The sequence below is a fragment of the Megalobrama amblycephala genome, linkage group LG4, assembly GCF_018812025.1.
Source record: "Megalobrama amblycephala isolate DHTTF-2021 linkage group LG4, ASM1881202v1, whole genome shotgun sequence".
Taxonomy (NCBI): Eukaryota; Metazoa; Chordata; class Actinopteri; order Cypriniformes; family Xenocyprididae; genus Megalobrama; species Megalobrama amblycephala.
The window spans coordinates 32,407,773-32,429,105 of NC_063047.1; the positions used below are offsets into that span (position 1 = coordinate 32,407,773).

Genomic DNA, 21,333 nt, shown 5'->3' on the forward strand with positions numbered 1-21,333 from the left:
CGGCACAGATAGACGGATAGGACTTACATAAACACGCACACATACAAACGCAGTGGGCCTGTCCTTTTCAGCGGAGGCCGTCATTATAGTAATTGGAGGGTAGAGAGATGTGCTAGGCAGGCAGTCCCTTTCTCTCTCTCTCTCTGTGGCTTTGCCATCCTCAGCGCGTTGGACATTCATACTATTGCTCTAGTCTAAGTCTGCAGGAGTTTCCTTTGGCTTCTGTTGAAATTCGCCTTTAATTTTCTGTTTGACCTGCTCTCGGTCTCTTTCTCCGACCACGTTGTGCCAGACGCCAGTTGCGGAGCTCTACTGTGGAAAGTAATGGGTGGGGCGGGGCTTCTGACTCCCCTTTGAACTTTCAGAGCTGTTTTTCAGCATGAGGACAACAGTATAATGGCTGCCAAAATAAGTAGTGCCCTATGAAATCAGTTTTATTTTTTCTCATATTCTGTTTCATTTGTTCATGAATTCCTTTTTTTCTTTTTTTCTCAATTTTTTTCCTACTGTCCTATCTAAATAAAGGCAAAAAAAAAAAAAAAAAAACCCAAAATATAACTAAGAAACTTATTTTTGGATTCCATTTTAATGGTTAAATTAGATTTTACTAATCAAAAAGCATGTCTAATTATTTGAAATAATGAAACTTATACAATTTAACAAAAAATGTATTAAATTTAAATAAAAATTACAAATTTTGGGCCCCCCATTATAATATTTCTGGATTCCGTTTTAGTTGCCTAATTAAATTTTAATAATCAAAAAGCATGTGTAATCAATAGAATTCATAAAACTAACAATTTAATGGTTTAAAAAAAAAAAAAAAAAAAAATATATATATATATATATATATATATATATATATATATATATCTTTTTTTTTTTTTTTTTTTTTTTTAGAAATTCTGTTTTAATTTTTCTGGATTTATAATTTAATACAAAATGTATTATCAAAAACGATAATCAAATGAAGGCATAACACATTAACAATTTAGTTTAAATTTAATTGTAAAATGTAATCAATTGAAAATGTAACAATTCCTTTTACTTTTGGCAAACAAAGTGCCGCACAACAGAGGTTTACTTTTAAAATGAAAACATGGAAGAAAAATTGTGATATTCCTTAAAAAATAAAGTTTTAATAATTTTATTCACACTATTTTCATTACATTGTACAATAGTAATATATTTTTTTCACAATTTCTTCAAGTTAAACCAAACTTTTATTTTGACAGTTTGTAGTGAAGACTTCTGGTTAGTGACTCTCAGAGCAGCACCGGAGACAAAGTTCACATCCTCATATAGTGAGACGGCAGACGCTGAAAACAACACAAGCATCACATAGGCTTGATTATGTGTAGTTGATGAAACCTCACCACTCATTCACACAGAGACACGCACTGCGCTTTGATAATGAACAGAAGGGGAAAATGGGAATGAAAAGGCGTTTAGTTACAGATTAAAGACACGTGTTTGCGTTACTTGCGAATCCCCGGTGTCTTTAAGATGGGGGGATAATTGTGGAGGAGGGGGTCTTTAGGGGGTGTGGGTGTGGAAAGTACAGGGTAAATATTATCTCTGCTGCGATCCAGCTCTCCACCTCCAGCCACACACACACACACACACACACACGCTACTGGAGCTCTAAATCCCTCAGACTGCCAGTCTAAGCACTCTGCGCGCTCACACACACAAACATTAAAGTGCACTCCGATGCTTTGCCTGTTTTTCTGGCTTTCATCCTCCCCGAAAAGCGCATGTGCGCTGCGCAGGCCTACTGTTTATGTGGTTTAGGGCCCAAACGAAGTCGCACATGACCTGAAACAGTAGTTAAACACACACTGCAGACACACTGTGTACTTTTCTGTTCTTTCTGGACTTTCTTTGACGCTCAACTAAAGTCATTTCCTGTCCATTTAAGGCTGTGTTCCCAGCTACGATATCTACTGAGGGCTTAAAAGGAGATGCTATCAGTTTATGGGTATACATATAAAATTATGCCTACTGCTTAATGTTTATTGTAGCTTTTTTTTTGATTATCAACAGTGATTTAGATTAAAACAGGAAAAGATGGAAGGGCGAATTCACTAAATAGTGCCGCTTTTGCACCCAGCATTTTAGCAATCTAGTTGAACTAGTTGCTAAGCTAGAATATCACAGTGCCAAGAGTATTTCATTTAAGCCATGTCATTCATGTTACATGCCTCCTTTTTATCTACACTATAGTTCAAAATTTTGGGGTGAGCAAGATTTTTTTTTTAGGATTTAAAAGTGACAAGTAAAACATTTATAATGTTACAACAGATTTTTATTTCAAATAAATGCTGTTCTTTTGAACTTTCTATTAGTCAAAGAATCCTGAAAAATCCTTGACATCACAGGAATAAATTACATTTTGAATATATTTAAACAGGGCTTGACACTAACTTACTTGCTTACCAGCCACTGTGGCTAGTGGTTTTCCAAAATTACAAGCCACTCAGCATTTTCACTGGCCACAATTCTGTCATCGAACCATGGGGGAAAACTGCCATATAGATATTATTAATATTATCTCATAATTCGGCGGCAGGTATATTAGGCTGCTGTCACTTTAAGACCTGAACACCACATGTATTTTCTTTCTCAACAGTTCACGTTCACTTAAAACATAACTGACTGTGTTTACATGAATACTCGCCAAGACCAGCATTTTGACATTATTTTGTGTGTATTTGACTATTTAAGTGCAATAAGCAGCGGAAAAAAAATAAACTGAGTACTGAGAGGTGGCTTTATGTGTGTGCAATTTGGGTGTGAGCACAAAATCTGCGGGAATAAATAAAATTATGCACAATATGCGCAATCCCATGCCAAAATTCAAGCCCTGTAACACTAACAATATTCATCCGCAGCAGTGAGGGGAGGCGGGTTTGTGAGTATTTGTGAGTATCGAAAGTGTTTCAGATATTTCAGTATCGACATTTTTTTACAACACTGCATTGCACTTAGTTTATTATTTCAGGTGCCTTTTTAAAAGACTACAGTTGAAAAATGTATATATTATATATAAAATTCAACAAAGTGGCTAGTAGGAGTGACTGCGTTATACGCCACTGCTGAAATCCACCCTCATTTGGTGGGTGTTAATGTCAAGCCCTGTATTTAAATAGAATTTTTCATTTTTAAAACAATATTACTGTTTTTTTCTGTATTATTTTTGTTCAAATAAATGCAGCATTTAACACTTCTTTAAAAATAATTTTTAAAACTCTTTTAAACTTTTGAACGTTTATTTACAAAAAGCAGTGCTATTTACCTTGCACAATTAACTTTTTTGATATTACAATAAATTAAGTTTAATTAAAAAAGAGTACATTTTGAGTACATTTTCTATTGATCGTAACAAAAGTAATTCATCAAATGATGGAGAAGAGCATTATAACAGGGCATACATCCAGACGTGCGGTGTAGACTAGTGCACTTTCTGCATTTTAAAGAGCCGATTCAGGTGTCTGGACTACAGTAGCGAAGTGATGTTTTACAGTTTCAGCATAGTATGCCAGATCACGCTAGTCTGTTGCATCCTCCACAACCTTTTATTCAGAACTGACCTGCAAAAAGCATACAAATTGAGACCAGTGCTAATTTTGAGGGTGTATCTGTGTCGTTAACCTGATTTTAGTGCAAAAACAAATGCAAATACACCACAAGATTCAGTCTCTTAGGCAAGTTTATCCCATATTGCTGTAAAAACATCTACAAATGCCTAAAACAGGACAGATTTACTTGAGAAACAAAATTGTGAAAATAATCTTCCAGAATGTTTTCAGCCTGACGTCCAAAATTATTTTTATTACCCCACTGGCAAATTGTTTTTCTCCTACTTTAAGCATAAACCTCATTAAATTTAGTCAGATGTGTGCTTAAAAATTAAAAAAATATTTTGCCAAAGAGATAAGAAAAATACACATAATTCAAATGATACTATCTGAAAACAAATCTTAAAATATAATGCAATTTTGGCTCTCAAGTAAATGCATTTTTATATATGCTTAGATGTTTTTCCTGGAAAAGACAAAAATACTGATAAAGAAAAAGATTTTTTTTTTCTTTTTTTTTTTCTAAACAGCACTCTCAACATGCACAATTCATTCTTAATGAATTCCCTCCAGAGGAAGCATAAGAGAAAAAGAGAAGTGGAGAGCGGCGGCATAGAAAACAGTGTGAGAAAGGGAGAACAGGCACAAATGGAGCGAGTGCAAATGAATAGGAAGGTAAGCTCTTTACCATAAAAGCCTATAAAAACATGCAGTAATGTGATATCTCAGTAAATTCAAAGCAAAAATCACACCTCTTATCTCAAATCTGCATTGAGAATGAAGGGAGGGGTCGACTGAAGAAAAGAAGAAAGAGCCGGGCAAATAAAGAAAAGAGGAGCGCCATAAAAATACTGTGAGAAAAACGGGAACAGGACAGTGGGTTCATTTGCTGCCCAGTCACAGCTGGGAGGAACCGCTCACAGTTTTGTTTGGTCATTAGATACTCACCATTATATTTAACGGTCTTGCGTGGGACGGGGTTCCAGTTGACGCAAATCCCCTTTTCAAACCCGATCACGAACATCACGAGAAGAACTTTTGCACACCCCATTTCTCCGCACCCACTTCTTTTATTCTGCTCCACGGAATGCCGATTCGGATTGGACGAGGAGCGAGGGTTCTGATTGGACGGCGAGGTGTGGAGGCTCCAGATGCGCACAACGGCTCCTGTCAGGGGAGATAAAGAAAACAAAAAACATAAACAAAAGTGATTACGAGACGCACGCCAACATCCCTAGAGCCTTCTTGTCGCTATCCCAATAGAGCTAAAACTGTTTATGGAGTGACAAAACACAATTTTTGACAATTTAATGACAGATTTTACACTCTTTCAGAAGGTACAACGATAAATGCATCTTGGCAGGCCACCAGCCAAATTGTGGATGCTTGTCAGAGCAAGGCAGCATCAACACAACTCACAATCGTTTACCAAAGAACATGTCGCGCATAGAAGAAGGCCTGTTTTTGACAGCCACAGACAAATGAGAAGTGCGTTTGTAATTATAACCGGAGTCTGCGTTCTCCTGAATGCATTATGATGATGCCCGAAGCAAGGTTTCAAGGGAAAGAGTGCGAAAAAAAAGAAGGCCTGAGCGGTCCGGTCTGTTCAGCGATAGCCGTTTTCACACGTTTGCTCTAATCATCGACTCACACCTGTTTCTCTCCATTAAAAAGGGAAATTAGGGCCTTGATAATATTTGCTGATTTGAGAGCAAACCCATTGACTTTTAAATGTGCGTCAAATGTCAAATACTGTTTAGCGGTGCAGATAACAATATAAAAACCTTTCTCTGCCTGCACTGTGTTTTATCATTCAGTCTGAAAAGGTTGTGTGAATTTAAATGTTCGCAAAGATAAGCAAGTGTGGAGGGGCGGCCCCTTGCCATCATTGGATTGAGATGTGGACCTGTGCGGTAGCAATCTCACGACCATTGATTTCTGTTTTTCTTTTTTCATTAGCATGAAAGAGAGAGAGCCAGATAAGAGAAGTCAGAGATGGTGACAATTCGCTCCAAATGAGTTGTCCGTAATAGAGGGGTTGCAATATAGCAATTCGATGACTCACATCTCCACTTGCAGGCCATTTTTATATTGGATCGATGCACCATTGCTTATATCTGTGTTGTGGGGAGGGACTGGAATGCGTCAGACTGTTGTGACAGGTGGTGTCTACTCGACTTTTAAAAACAAGTGATTGTGTTCTCTGCACTTTTTTTTTTTCATTGGCAGTTCCACGCTAAATATATGTGCTCTGTTGCTCTCTCCCTGCATATGTAATAAAAAAAGTATATAATAAAAAGGCATATAAAATATAATTAAATTAGAAAATTAGAAATTAGTTAGTATACAATTTATTATATACTATATACAAGTTATTTTCTCTTTGTCTTTTGTTCTTTGACTAACATGACAGACGGCAGCAGGAATATTAGACTGCTGTCACATTAACCCTTTGACGCGTACGATCACACAGGTGTGATTAGAACGTTCAGTGCATTACGTGATCAACTGCCAAATTCAAATGTGCGTGCGCGCTTTAACTGGCGCTAAACCAGAGACGGACACGCGCAGCGCTTTTCATACATCACATATATGCAGTGTTTTCAACCAAATAATGTTCATTTCAGGTTTCAGACATTTAAATGCACATGAGTACTATATATATTTATATATTTAGAGTTTGTAAAATACACAGTGATGTCTATAGAAGCGGAAATAACAACCCTTTCCATTATAACTTGACAACACGTTTAATTCATATCAGATACACATTGTGAAAGTAACTTAAAAGCTTACTCTATTCTTCCCCAGTTCACCGGCACACTTACTTTCATGTATTTCGGGAGAAGTGGATAAATTCACGGGTTGTAAATCCAACTGATCCGATTCTCTGTGTGGCGCAAACTAACATGGCGGCGCCCATCGCTCATATGGCTCAACTAACACGATCGTTATGTAGGTTTTTTTAACAGCAAAACACATCCACTTGCACATATTTGGCAATCGGAATATTAGATATTTCATGCTATAGTTAACAAATTTGTGAATATTTTGAATAAAAAAGGAAAACTTAAATGAAAGCAGATCATCATTCATACAGTGCTGCGGTGTGTCGCGTTACGTAACAAGCAATGACGCGTCATTATGGAAACCATAAAGTGATACGTTCTAAATAATGGTCGCCTTAAAAAAACTCACGCTGAGGGGTCAGACAGAATATTTGAAACTTACGTGCGAAAGGGTTAACAGCTTATGCACATATCCAATATACTGTTACACAACTATTTACATTCCAAAACTGACTGTGTTTACCTGTGTAACAGACGTAGGCCGGTAAGAGCTGTGCATGTAAACCTCACTCCCCTGATCTCAAGAAGCGCTCTAGCAACTGACACTAGAAACTGCGGTCTTTAGCCTCCTTGTTAGAGGGCCCAACTCCCATGCCGGCGGACCCAGTTTCAAGTCCCGCTTAGAGCGGGTGGTTCGAACTGGAGGGGCTACACCTGAATACTCGGCAAGATGGGCATTTTGACATAATTTTGCATATATTTGACTGTTTAAGCACAATAAGCCACAGAAAAGAGCTCAATTTGGTACTTGCAAGCTGTTTGAGAGGCGGCTTTACGAGAGCGCCACTTATATAGATCAGTGGTGCGCGCACATTTGGTATAAGCGTGGAACCTGCGGGAATGAGAAAAATTATGCGCAATACAAGCACTATTCAACCGGAGCGAATGAGTGAGTGTGAGGAGGCGGGTGTGTGTCACTTCTCCGTCGGACAGAAGAGAGAGTGAGAACGCGTAGCTGGTATCGGAGTATCGATGCTGCAGAAAAGGAACTGGAACTGTCCTGTGTCTTGCGCTCCTCGCTAACAGATTTCTGACAGTTTCACTGAGAGGCTTCATATGATCATGCTTGACCTACTGAGGGATTATGGGTAGAGCTCCAAAAGCAACAGAGCAGAGCAGCTCTCAAAGACCTTGTGCTAAATCTCCAGAAAACAACCATTTCAACCACCAAGAACAGAGAGTAAATCTCATTTGTCATGTGCGAATCAGGAGGAACATTGCTATTGGCAGACCATTTAACAAATATAAAAAGCTAAAAAGCTAGTTTCTATATATACATATATATATAAACATAACAAGTGATCTGTGTGAACACATGCATATCCTCAAAGAGCGTGTTTTGAAATGAACTCCTCCCTAAAGAAAACAAACGGCCTTTCCTCTGCTGTTTTTCATGCATGTCCCGGAAAAAGGCCAAAGGTTGAGTGATGACCAGCTTTGTGAGTCTAAAGCGCTTGCCATCTCCTTCCAATCTGCTCTTGTCTTCCTGTCAATAATAAGCTCTTCTCTAGAACTAACAGCCAATCATCATGTTCATCATCTAAACTAAAATGAGACCCTTTGAACTATGACCTAGTGACCCCCAAGAGACAGCAGATGTCAAGGCAAAAGCATGGCCGTGAGATGAAGGTGGACTGTGAACGTACGGATGCGCAAGAGGAAACAACTCCACCCCTCAACATAAACACATCTTTCCAGTGTCACACTCAAGAGCTTTCCTCCTTCCTTCCATCCCTCATTCCCCCATCATCCCTCCTTTAATGAAAGTTAAACAAAAGCCCTTTGCATGTCAGTGGCCGGTAATTTCCCAACATCCTGCCACTATCTCCACACCATGACAATGATTGCAGAAACTGACCACTCAACACCAGCTGCTCGACAAATCCTCAAAAAAGCAGCTACGTCAAACCCAGACTGTCTTTAAATGTACACTGCATAAACAGAATGATCTGAATAAAAGAAGAAATCTGCCTTCAACATATGATCTATTTATTTCCGTATAAGATCAGATGGCACTAGTCAAAACACGGCAGCATGCTTTCATTCCCTAGAGTAACAGGCGGGGTTCGTTTATAGCCACAGAAGCAGGGCAGTAGGTGGTTAGAGGAGCCACCAACCCTCTCAAGGTCTCTGTCCTGCCCCTTAAGTCTTGTTTATGCTTGACACATTCAGTCTGGCGTGAACCACCGCAGACATGTACATCTCAATGGCACTGAGAGCTGTTTACTCTATATATTTTCCATTGCATTATTTTCCAAAACGACAGGCAACAATGAAGCGAAAATATCAGGTGAACCAGCAGTAAGCATCAGTAAGCAGATGTAGTTTATGTTTACCCTACTCAAGTAAAGGTAGTTGGTCATATACAAGAGGCAGACAAAATATCAAAGCACATTCATCCATCCATCCATAAACCTTTAAGGCTTTTTTAATTTACAATTAAGGCAATATATACAGTTTGTCTTGACAAACTTTGCTTTTTAGTTAAAATTATGGATATACTAATTTACTTACATTTCAATTTATTTTAATTTAACTTCCTTACATTCGAATTTAAATTTAAAAGGCATTCTCCATTTAATTCTGAATGGCACACAACCCTGAAACAAACACCTCTATTAAATGAACTTCCATTTACCGCCTGCTTTCCGCAGGTTATAATAGCACAATGTTAATTGCGGCAGGCAAAGAGACTTATGAATTAGGCACAATCTATAATAAGCCTAATTTACATAGAAAGAAGGTGTGTTTGCACTGAAAAGAATGACAATGACTTAATTTGAATAACACGGCACAGCAGCTGCATTTCGCCTGGTTAAACTGTATTGCCTTTGTGAAATGAATTAGACATTTTGCACTGAAATACTACACACAAAAGTGGTGTGATGGTTTAGGGAACTCAGCCCTCAGTCTTTCAGAAAGAGTCTCAGGACTTCAGAAAGACTCTCAAGGCTGCAGTGATGAAAGTGTTGAGCTGAAGGTTTAATGCTGTTTGCTCTTTGTTTATGCCTTTGTGACAGCGCCTGCAGCTGGCATGCATGTATTAATGTGTGTTTTTTTGTAGAAGAAAGTGTGAATGTTGTTTTGGTCGGACTGCATGTGTGCTGTAAGTGTGACTGATGATGTTAGAAGTGGGAGTGTGTGAAAGAGTGGGAGGCTGACAGCTTGTGTGTGTGTTGAATGATTGGGTGTGTGTGTGTGTCTCCTCTTGGACATCAACAGGCAGTGTGATGTTTCATTAGTGAATGAGAATAGATGAAAGTCTTAATAATCAAATGGAGTTTGATCAGCTGCAGGCGCGTCCCACTTCCTATCCCACAGGAAAACCTTCCTGTCACCGGGATTCCCCCTCCCAGAGGCCCTCGGCCCATAGAGCAAAAGCTCTACGATCAAGGTCACCTTTCAGTCTGGACAAAACAGCTAAACTACAGTTTAAACCACTTAATTATCAACCCAGGAGTTAGAAAAGAGTGTTAAGATGCCCTTCGGGATCATCTGTTCCCTATTTTTTTTTTCTCACTTTGTGTTTACAATTATCTAGATCTCACCATTTGTTTTCATTTATGGGTGTTACTTTAACTTTTATGTCCCATGGGTTAATTTTCATGAAAAATAACTTTTTTTCTTCTTTTGCTATATAAAAGTCATATGAAACAGTCTCAAAAAGCTATAAAATGTATCTCTAAAACTAAAGTGTTTGATGCTTTTCCCAAACCCAAACTTCAAATCCTAAATGATAAAAAATACATCATAAAAATAACGTGACACTTTAAATCTCTGATGATCAAACAAAGAATGAAATAAAAACTATTTAAATTTTTACTGTGTGGAAATTATGTATTTTTTACACAAGTAATGACAGTAAGATCACAGTTATAATAATGAAGTAAAATCGAATTTCCACACTGTAAAAAAAGACTGTAAAAAAGATCAGGTATCTTACTATTTTAAGTTAAACCAACAAGTCTTTTTGACATTGTGGAAATTAGATTTTACTTCATTATTGAAGTAAATTGTTGTTGTTGCCTTACTTTTATTGAAATTAAAAATTTGAGTTAATACAATAAAGACGATTGGTTTAATCAACAGAAACACAAAATATTATGTTATCAGAACCACATTAATTACTGAAGGTGATTTGACAAAAGAAAAAATGTGATAAATCATGAAAATAATTTTTCACAGTGCATAAGTGCCTATATTTGCAGAAACTACAAAACCAGGTGGTTCGTTATTTTCAAACGAGATAGAGCATTTATCTTTTATCGCCACTCACTGGACATTTCACTTTGAAAGTGTTGCGAAACGTGTGGTGCAAGACGCAATGTAATGTCATTTTGCAGACATGTTACCACAGGCACGTTTTTCCAATGATCCAGGGTTGGTAAAACCACATCTCTTCCAACCCCCCCTCTCTCTTTCATCATCTCTCTATAAACCTTTCTCTCTGAATGTAGTCCATCTATCTCTGACCTTGCTCTGTCAGTTACTCTAATGATGTGTTTTAAGCACAAACTGTTGAGTGAGTGTGTGTTTGGGCATGTGTCTGGGAGAGACAGGAACTGGCAACACTCACGTGTTTCCATGCCTCCCCTGCTTTGCCCCATGCCCTCAGGAGCAGAGGATGCTGGGATACCCTCTCTGACCTGTCATTAATGCTGCATGTGTTCCCAATTCAATCAGCTTCATTAACGACAATCGTGACAACCTCATTACCCAGCTGCTTTCACATGTGTGGGCACATCCATAGGTTGATTCCCCACCTCACGTGAATGCTGTGTTAGCGCACGGTAGCACATCAACAGAACAACAGCAATTAGCAGACAATGCAACGGTAACCACATTGTGTGCATACGGTCCCGCAGGGGCCTTTAGAAGAGAGACATGTAGGCTGCTGTGTTTCTGTTAAAGACACCAGCGATCAGCGCAGGAAACAGCTATGTGACAGGATTGGCTTTAACATTATGCAATAACGATTACGGTTATGTTGTACTTTTATGATTTCAGCAATGACTACTGGAGCGCATAATCATTTCAGCAAAGAACTGTAGCATGTTTGGAGAGCTAGCTAGGAGCCTGGGAGGAAAATTTAGTATTTTGTGTACAATAACTTACAGGGACACAGTTGCATTAGTTACTGTTATTGTGCAGGAGTATAATATTATACATATTTAAATACGCAAAAATCCTATGCCACCACATTCATTGCAACACAACCAGCAAAACATGACAGAACGCAAGTGGTGAGCATTGTAGAGAGAAACCAAATTTACTTTATTACCAATATATTTACCATTTTAATTTTTTATGGTATAGATAGAGACAGGCATACAGACAGACAGAAAGACAGACAGACAGAAAGACAGAGATAGATAGATAGATAGATAGATAGATAGATAGACACACAGACAGAAAGACAGATAGATAGATAGATAGATAGATAGATAGATAGATAGATAGATAGATAGATAGATAGATAGATAGATACTGTAGACAGACAGACAAAGACAGATAGACAGATAGATAGATAGATAGATAGATAGATAGATAGATAGATAGATAGATAGATAGATAGATAGGTAGATAGATAGATAGATAGATAGATAGATAGATAGATAGATAGATAGAGACAGAGACAGACAGAAAGATAGATACTGTAGACAGACAGACAGAGACAGACAGATAGACAGAGACAGATAGATAGATAGATAGATAGATAGATAGATACTGTAGACAGACAGACAGAGACAGACAGACAGACAGATAGACAGATAGATACTGTAGACAGACAGACAGAGACAGACAGACAGAAAGACAGAGATAGATAGATAGATAGATAGATAGATAGATAGATAGACACACAGACAGAAAGACAGATAGATAGATAGATAGATAGATAGATAGATAGATAGATAGATACTGTAGACAGACAGACAAAGACAGATAGACAGATAGATAGATAGATAGATAGATAGATAGATAGATAGATAGATAGATAGATAGATAGATACTGTAGACAGACAGAAAGATAGATACTGTAGACAGACAGACAGACAGATAGATAGATAGATAGATAGATAGATAGATAGTTTGTAACTGTACATCTGTGTGTGTGTGTGTGTGTGTGTGTGTAAAACCCCCCTTGGGCCATCTGTATAGCTGTGTTTTACTCGGGTTGAGTACTTTTGAATGCTAATAGGCTGGAAGTGCAGGACGCCCACTGTTCTCCCTCGGGGGTTAATTGTCCTGTAGGCCATACTTTTTTCCTCATCGTTCTCCCTTCGCCCTGCAGTTCCTGACAGCCGGAGATACTGGGGCCAGAGGTGGGCAGAGGTGGAGAGGCTATTTGTGTCCTCTCTCATTGACATCTATGTCTTTCAGCTGAAATAAGTGAAAGTAGAGAGAGAAGGGGTGGAGAGAAGGCTACGGTGCACCTCTGCACCTCTCTAGTGTTTCCTGTTAGCAGAGTTAATGGGGAGTCATACGGTGCTGCTCTGCAATTGTCTAGCATTGCTGTACGATACGAAACTGACACCTTCATTCTACACGGCACACATCTCACTGTTCAATACGGAGAGAGAGAGAGAGAGAGAGAGCGAGCAAGAAACAGAGCGAAAGAGGAAGAGCATTTTAGCAGACGATAAGATGAGAGATCAATGAGAAATCTGGTGGGATGTAAACAGGAAGGATCTCAGTGACAGAAGGGGGACAGATCGGGTTTAATCAACATCCAGGGCACATCTGTAGGAACACTGGCTTGTATTTATGCTGATTCTCAAGTATCTGTGATGCACTCGCATGTCATGTTGGGACAAATTTGGCTTTTCGTATCGCTGGTGTTGTTTTTCTTTTATTTTGCTGAGACGGCACTGTGGTGTCTATTCCGAAACCCACTAATCCATCGGTCCCTGCACTCAACTCCGGATATCTGTTGTGTTTGCGTGTTTGAAATGCATGTCTTTACTGTCATGATACGTAGCTTCGCTTCTTTTCAAATCCCTTCCCAGCCCACTTCACCTCAGACTTCCCTCTTTATCCTCCCGTTTCCTTTCTTCTCTCCTCCCCGCACCCTGCTTTTATCATCTTCCTTCCCCCGGCCTCCTCCTTCCCAGCATGCGAGAGTGGGATTTAGGCGGCGTAAAGCTATTTATGATCATCAACCAATGGCCAGATTCAATCCATTCGCTTCCTGTACGCAAATGAGAGCTTCAGAGATAAAGCGAGATAAGCAGAAACAGAAAGATTGAAAGAAGGGATCGCTAGGGGTTATTTTTACTCTTTCTCTTGATTGAATGAGAGGCCCTCTTTTGTGTGTGAATTCGGCAACGGCGGGAATACAAACGACTCGCCTTGTTTTCGCCACACTGTTATCTCAGGCAATTTGCAAAAGTCTGAGGTCTTCAATTTAACTGAATGCTTATTCTATCGCAACAATTGCCTCACACAACAATAATTTGTCTCTGATTTCTCCCGCACGCCCCACTACCCCAATCTCGCCCAAATCATCCCTCCATCTCTCGTTCGTCATCTCCATCGCTCTGTTTTGTTCCTCACCCCCAGGACCTATTTGTTTCACCGCTGTGCTGCGGTCAGGGGAGAGAAAGCTATCTGTGGAATAAATCACTTCTTCTCTTTGACTAGTTTCTCAAATACCAGTAATTTTCATCTCATTTGCGGCCCCCTCCCTGTTCTATTCCGAAACCCTTATTCACATCTTTTTGTTGCTCAGATTCCTTTTTACTCATAAGTATCTAAGACTACATTTCTAGCTTAAAAAAATCTTTTTTCATGATTCTTATTTCAGAAAACTACATAATGCAGTTCATTACAACCAATTCATATGTCAAACTCTCGACAGGTTTGATTTGATAAAGTTCAGCTGTTCCTACAGCACTCTTAACAATGTCCATTGCGTATTACAGTGGGCCTTTCAGAAAAATAAAACTAAAAACAAACACAAGTAATGCTGGTTTGAGTTTAAGAACATGGAAGGAAGATTAAAATTGGAATCCTAGTGAGCTGCTTTGTTGTGTACTGCCTCCATTAAATGCAGCATGCTACTGTAAGTGAAAAGAATCCTCAGAAGTGACTGATTTGGAACGCTCTTCATAGGCAGCAGCTCAACAGACATGTGAAGTACACAGGAGACAATTGATTCCAATGGATTATGATGTAAGCCATTTGCTAATGAGATGGAACTCTAATATGCACAAAAATGCACATTGACTTCCATAGTATTTTTTTTCCCCCATACTGTGGAAGTAAATTTTTGGTTACCCATATTCTTCAAAATATCTTCTTTTGTGCTCAGCAGAAAACAGAAATTCATACAGGTTTGGAACAACTTGTGGGTGAGTAAATTATGACAGAATTTTCATTTTTGGGTGAACAATCCCTTTAAAGACTATAGATAGAGAAAGATGGTTCACTCCTATTAGTTATGAATGGGAGAAACTGCAACATGCAATATGGCGGAATATGTCCCGCCTTCTAAGTAAAAGAGCCAATCGCTGATTGATAAAGTCATTGCGTCATTGCAGCTGCTGTTAAAAACTCCGGTTCCCATAGAAAACCTGTGACTCGTGCTTAGGACTGCACATGTGCATTGGCTCATCCAGTCTGAAAAATAAGCTTTTTTAACGCTATTTAAGCATAAGAAACAACATTTATGGACAGTTCATGTCAGATTTTGTTGCTGATTTGAAATATGTTATTTAATTGCGAGTTCGCCAAGCAGTTTTTGAGATTTCAGGATTCCCTCTTTCAAAAAGATAAGGCTTGGTCTTGGATGCCCTGAAATAGCTGCCCGGAGGCGTTGCAAATATGGCCGCCGAGTAAACAGACTTTACTTGAAAGGGCTTTGGTATGGCTCACTTTTGCCGCTTTTCCACTGCATGGTATGGCTCGGTACAGCTCACTTTAAATAGTAGCACCTCAGTTGAGGTTCCAAGTGAGCCGTACCGATACTAAAATGTGATGTGTAAACACTGCAGATCACTGATTGGTCCGAGAGAACCATCACTACCAGCGTCACTGGATTTGCAGTGGAAAAGCGTCATAAGTTGGTGCTGCATCGTAAACATCTTGTGTCTACACTGGATGGAAGTGATTAAGCTAGCATTCCTGTAGCTTGTAGCAATATTGATTTTCTAGCAACAGCAAAAGCAAAATACTGGGTTCGATTTCCAGCATGAGCTGAAAAAAAAAAAATACCTTAAATGCAACACCAGTCACTCTGGATAAAAGCATCCGCCAAAGACTAGATGCATCGAAATGTAAACCACTCCCTTTTATAATCAACAAAGCCGTATGAGGCGGCCGTCTGTGAAACAGCTTGCCGAATGTAGTTTTCTGCTCTGTGTTGGATGCCTTAAATTGCGCACGCTGTATAAAATCTCTACCTGTTGACATCGTTCTACCGTCACATGGTATACCGTTCATCCCTACGGTCTCTCATGATCATTCCCTTGCTGTGATCTGCTGTCTGCCGGCCTCAGAAAGTATAGCCATCTTCTCTCTGGGTCTTTCTTATCTTGAGTCTTTCTTCTGCTTCTCACTAAAAGTACCAGAGGACCCTTTTTTCACTCAAGTTCCTGTGGGAGTGTAAGATACACACACAGACAAGTGACTGAAGGTCACGCTAGCTCGGGGGGTGAGGGGTGGGCGCTTTCAATCAGGTTAATGTCCTTCTCTAGAGACTGATCTCTCTCTCTCTCTCTCTTTTTCTCTGAGATAGAAATGCATCCACATGAAAGGGGACGGAGAGATGAAGCCAGGGTGTCTGAAATACTCATGAAAAAGACTGTCAGCTGTCACACAGATGCATATAATAGATGAAAGAATCCATAGTGCAATGAGAACACTGCACAAAAAAGAGGTCAAAGTAACGAATAAGACAGGAGGGGACGTTTAAACAGATTAGGTTTCTGAAGAGTTCATCCTTTCACCCTGTGATCGATTAGAAGATATAGTTACACATGCTATAATAAAGCACAGTCACATTGAATCACTAAGAAAAAAAGGGACGCTGTCCCTTTGAGTATGTTAAAGTTGCACACCCACGCACATAAAATTAAGTTCTGCGAATATCTCATATCAGATTACTTTAATCAAATGACCTGCAAACTCAATTTGGGCCATAATTAGAAGCACAACCTATCTGGGAGAGCTATTGTGTGTGTGTTTCTGCAGAAGCGTGGCTGTTAAAACGTTTAACCCCTAAAAGAGTGTCCCTCTGCTCGGAGTTGAACCTTCCGCACTAGTCAAAAAAAAAAAAAAAAAATGTATCCCAATGGCTTTACGATCTGTTTGGCAAAGTCTAGGACACATTGGGAACGAATGCACACTTCTTAAAGGCAAGGAAATGTCAAACTAATGGTGGTTAACTGTATGGAAAATACACAGACGCACACATAAAAACACACTGGTGTACAAAATGTCTGCCGGCACGTTTTGCTACTGTGCTCAGTGCTGATTTTCCAAAATAAACAGGCTATAAAAAATAAAAAAAAACTTTATTTCCAGTGCTTCTTTACCTGTGTAGAAAGAGCTACAACACACACACACTCAAGATACAGTATAAACATCCTAAACAGATCGAGTGGTGGTGTTGGATGTTTTTTCTGGTGGAGATTGTGGGATCTGAAAAACACCTGCGAACTTAAAGTTTTAAGCTTCTCAGAACACAGACAAACTTTGGCATACTGTATCTATCTAAATGCTAGCTTTTCAAAGTTAATTATAACTACTAAAAACTAAACTTACTGAAGCTAATTTAACTTTTGCACTAAAAGTTGGTCTTCTGAGTTTTAAGCTTCTCAAAACACACACAAATGTTTACATACTGTAGCTATCTTAATGCTAGCTCGTAGTGTTGTCGAAAGTATCGACTTCGGTACCAAGTCGGTACTGAAATTTAAAAAATGTGATGATACCAGCATTTGCCCCTAGCATTTTGAGCGCTGTTGAGCAGAAACACCTCTGATTGGCCATTGTGTTCATGCGCTCAACAGATATGTCTGTGATTTTCTACTATGATCAACACTTCAAAAACATGTTGTAAATAGACATCTTTGACACTCTTCAATGAATGCTTACACAGATACATACGGGAGCATTTAAAAGTAGGCATCTATCAGTGGATCCGTCTCAGCAGATATATTAGGAATCTGCTGATAGATGCTTGCTTTCAAACGCTCACATCACATTTTTAAAATTTCCGTACCGACTTGGTACCGAAGTCGGTAGTTTTGACTACACTACTAGGTTGATACACAGGTAATTTTAACAACTAGAAACTAAACTTAACTTAAAAGTGCATCTTAATCAGCTCCCTTGTTCAGTAGTCAGGGAATCGATGATTTTAAGGACTGTCTTAATCGCAAAATCACTGTGCACAGGAACGTTGCTCCCTAAAAAGTCCCATAATGAACCATAAAGACCAGGGAGCATCGATGCTTACTATGTTGCCTTGACAGAAATTCTGAAGCATGAAAGATAAACTGTGTGAGCCAACTCAATACACATCATGTTTTTGAAAAAACAAAGTGCTATTTAATTATATTTGAGCATAATGCATCACTAGAAAGGTAGTGAATATAATCTAGCTAACATTTATAATTTATTTACAGCTGAAATGTTGCAGGTACATGTGACAATCAAAAAATAAAGTTTTATTAAGTACTAAAAAAAATAACAACATTATATACATTCATAACATAAAAAAAAAAAATTATGTCAGAAAAATATCAGTTCTGCTGTTGTTCATTAATACCGTTAGGGAGCTGACTAAAACACACCCTAATTGTTGCACTAAAAGTTGAACTCCTGAATTTTAATCTTCTCAGAACACACACACAAGCATTTACATACTGTAGCTATCTTAAAGGGGACCTATTATGCAAAATTCACTTTTGCATGGTGTTTGGACATAAATGTGTGTTGGCAGTGTATGTACACAACCACCCTATAATGATAAAAATCCAACCACTCATCTTTTTTAATCCCCATAAATCATAAGCAGTGTCTCAAAACAAGCCGTTTGCAGGTTCCTGGCAATGTGACGTCACATTAGCCACAGGCCCCGCCCACAAATGTTGACAGACACTGCCGTTTTAACATAGAACCGCCCTGAGCGAGTTGTACACAGTCCGCCTTTGCTGCACTGATGAGAATGTCTCCCAAGCGTTTTGGGCATTCTGTAGATGGATGGATTAATCCACATAGCTCGGCTCCCTCAACTCTACCGAAATTCGTTTATGTCTGTGTGAATCAGTTCACACTGGACTGCTTTGTGAACCAACGTCAATACAAAGGGACAATACAAAACAGAGGTTGTGCTAAAAATGTGTTACTCAAGAATAGATCAGTACAAACTGTTCGTGATCCAGCTTATACTGGATACGGCAGTAATGAAGGTGAGAGCACTTTATTACAGTTCATCAGAGATTTCCGGATATAAAGTTTACCAGTTTATTAAGCACCGCCTGAAAAGGCATAAGGTCTTTATATATTTGTTTACTGTTAGTTGTAACAAGTGTTTCTGTGTACTTCGCTGTGTATGTTGATGATAATGCAAGGGAGAGAGAGAGAGAGTTTATGGATAATATTTTAATGCACACTTGCACTGTGTTTTAAGCTCTTACAGTGATTTTCTAGTGTGAAAACAGACACTTCATATTTTGTGTGAAGTACAATAAACATTATAAAACTCATCGGTAAACTGGCTTGTACTAATATAGTGGATAAAAACAAGAAGCCAATGTAAGTTAGAACCATAATTAAACTAAACTATACCTGTTCTATCTCCATGCAGCATATATTCACAGTTTCTGACATTATAAGTGCATCCTGACTGACTCAGCTCTTGAAGCTCCGTCCTCTTAAGGCCGGAACACACCAAGCCGACGCCGATGAACTAGTGGCGACGAAAGCAGACTGCGGGGTTATCTCACGTCGGCAGCATCTGTATCCAAAGTTGGCCTGACACACCAAACCAACGCTCGACAGCCGACGGCCAAGTGAGATGAAATGCTTCTCCGAACCAGCAGGTGGCAGTAGCTGAACAGCCAATCAGAATGATCAGATGGCCAGACTGACCGACGAGCTCCGATGGCAATTCAACATTTCGAAACGGCTGAAAAAAAAAGCTGACGAGGACCAACTTCAGCTGACGGTGCGGAACACACTGAAAAAACTTAGTCGGCCGACGAACAAAAACTGCCCGACGGCCGACCGTCAGCTTGGTGTATTCCTGCCTTTAGGCCGAGCGCAGCAGCTCATTTGCATTTAAAGGGCCCACAATGAAACTTAACAATGAAGCTTAAACTTCACATACACACTCTGGGGACATCAGAGACTTATTTTCCATTTTGTAAAAGGAAGCATAATAGGTCCCCTTTAATGCTAGCTTGATACAAAGTTAATTATAACTACTAAAAACTAACCTTAACTTACTGAATCCAAAAAACATTGTTTATTTATTTACAAAACAGTTTTTCCCTTGGTAAAATGCTCTTGTGATCAAATTTAGATAACTTCTACTAACAAGTTTCAGTGAATTTGTCTCCAAACTTTCTGTGTCACTCAGAAACCCTTTCAACAGCCTCATGAATTAGACATGCGTAGCCCAGCATGCTGTTTAAAACCTCTAGCTTAATAGCAAATCGACCATGGGCCACTGTAAATGACTTTTGAAAACAGTACTGTTGTAAAATCCTCAGCCATGAATAAATTCAAACCAATCTCACCTACAGAGAAGTGCACAGAGAGCAGTCAGAGCTAAATTAAAACATCCCTTTATTAAACCCTGAAATCAAGTGTGACAGCGGCATAATACGGATGATTCATTAGCTGACGTCGCTAACGCTAATCACAGCCGTGCAGAGCGGAGGGAAGACACTGCTGAGTCATATGCTCTCTGATGCTTATCTGAGGCCAGTTTTGGCTTGAGTATGGTGAAGACACTGGTGCTAGCAGTGCTAATTATGAGAGTGTTGGCTTAGAGCTTACTGCGTTAGTTTCATATCGGACATCATTCGTTCGACTGCGGTTTTGTCTCTGACTTCATTGGAACTCTGAAAACTAAGTGTAAAGCTCTTGCTCTGTATCCCAATTTGCATATTACTACCATCCTAATTAGCATGTGCCTAGCATGTTAAAAACAGTATGCCAAAAGTGTCTGAATGGTGTAATTTTTGATTTGTGCACAGTTTGTTAATATTACCCAAAATCCTTTGCAGAATAGAAAAGGAGGGCCTCGTATATCAACTTCAAATGTCATTATAAAATGACAAATGAGACACTCTACAGTCTATGATGAAATGCTAAAACTGTTAAGTAATGAGTTTTGAAATGCTAGCTGTTACGTGGAAATGCAACAGTAGTGCATACTTAATAGTACTGTATGTGAAATGGAGTGAAACCAGTTTTACATGTAAACAGCATCTGTGGATATTAGCATGCTTGTAAGCACTAGAACTGATCAGAGTGTCCTTCAATTCTACCAGTGTCCATTTGCAAGTTCATTCGTAAGGCCATAAAAGTCTGTCCACACATAAGAGGAGCAGTGTGGGTCAGTGAAGCAGAAGTGTCGGCCAGTGTGTGTGCCCTCTTTGTTGAGTGACTGCACTTTTGCATTGACCTTTGGCCCCTAGAAGCCAATTATTCATAGGGTCATGATGGCCGACCTTCGCTTTAAATTAGCCTGCTGCTACGCTGACCCTCACCCTCCATCTACTAAAAATAGAAAGAAAGAACAGAAGAAAAAGAAGGAAAGAAGCAGTGGTTGTGACAAATATGAATATTTAGTTGCACAGTCACACAGCTAGAGCCGCATTCATTAGAGTGGGCTTTGGCTGTGGTGTGTTTGAGCCGATAAAAGCTTGTCTGAGAAAATGCTGTGG

At 39.2% G+C, this 21,333-nt stretch overlaps 1 protein-coding gene across 2 annotated transcripts in view; it reads right to left on the bottom strand.

Annotated features, from left to right (window-relative positions):
* The window catches only part of sema4c (sema domain, immunoglobulin domain (Ig), transmembrane domain (TM) and short cytoplasmic domain, (semaphorin) 4C), a 399,444-nt gene that overhangs the window by 26,820 nt on the left and 351,291 nt on the right, over nucleotides 1–21,333 (bottom strand). For both annotated transcript variants that reach the window (XM_048188924.1, XM_048188923.1), the window contains one exon: nucleotides 4,530–4,748. In XM_048188924.1, coding sequence (XP_048044881.1) covers nucleotides 4,530–4,632 — 103 coding nt within the window. In that variant the 5' untranslated portion in view covers nucleotides 4,633–4,748. The remainder of the gene's footprint in view (nucleotides 1–4,529; nucleotides 4,749–21,333) is intronic.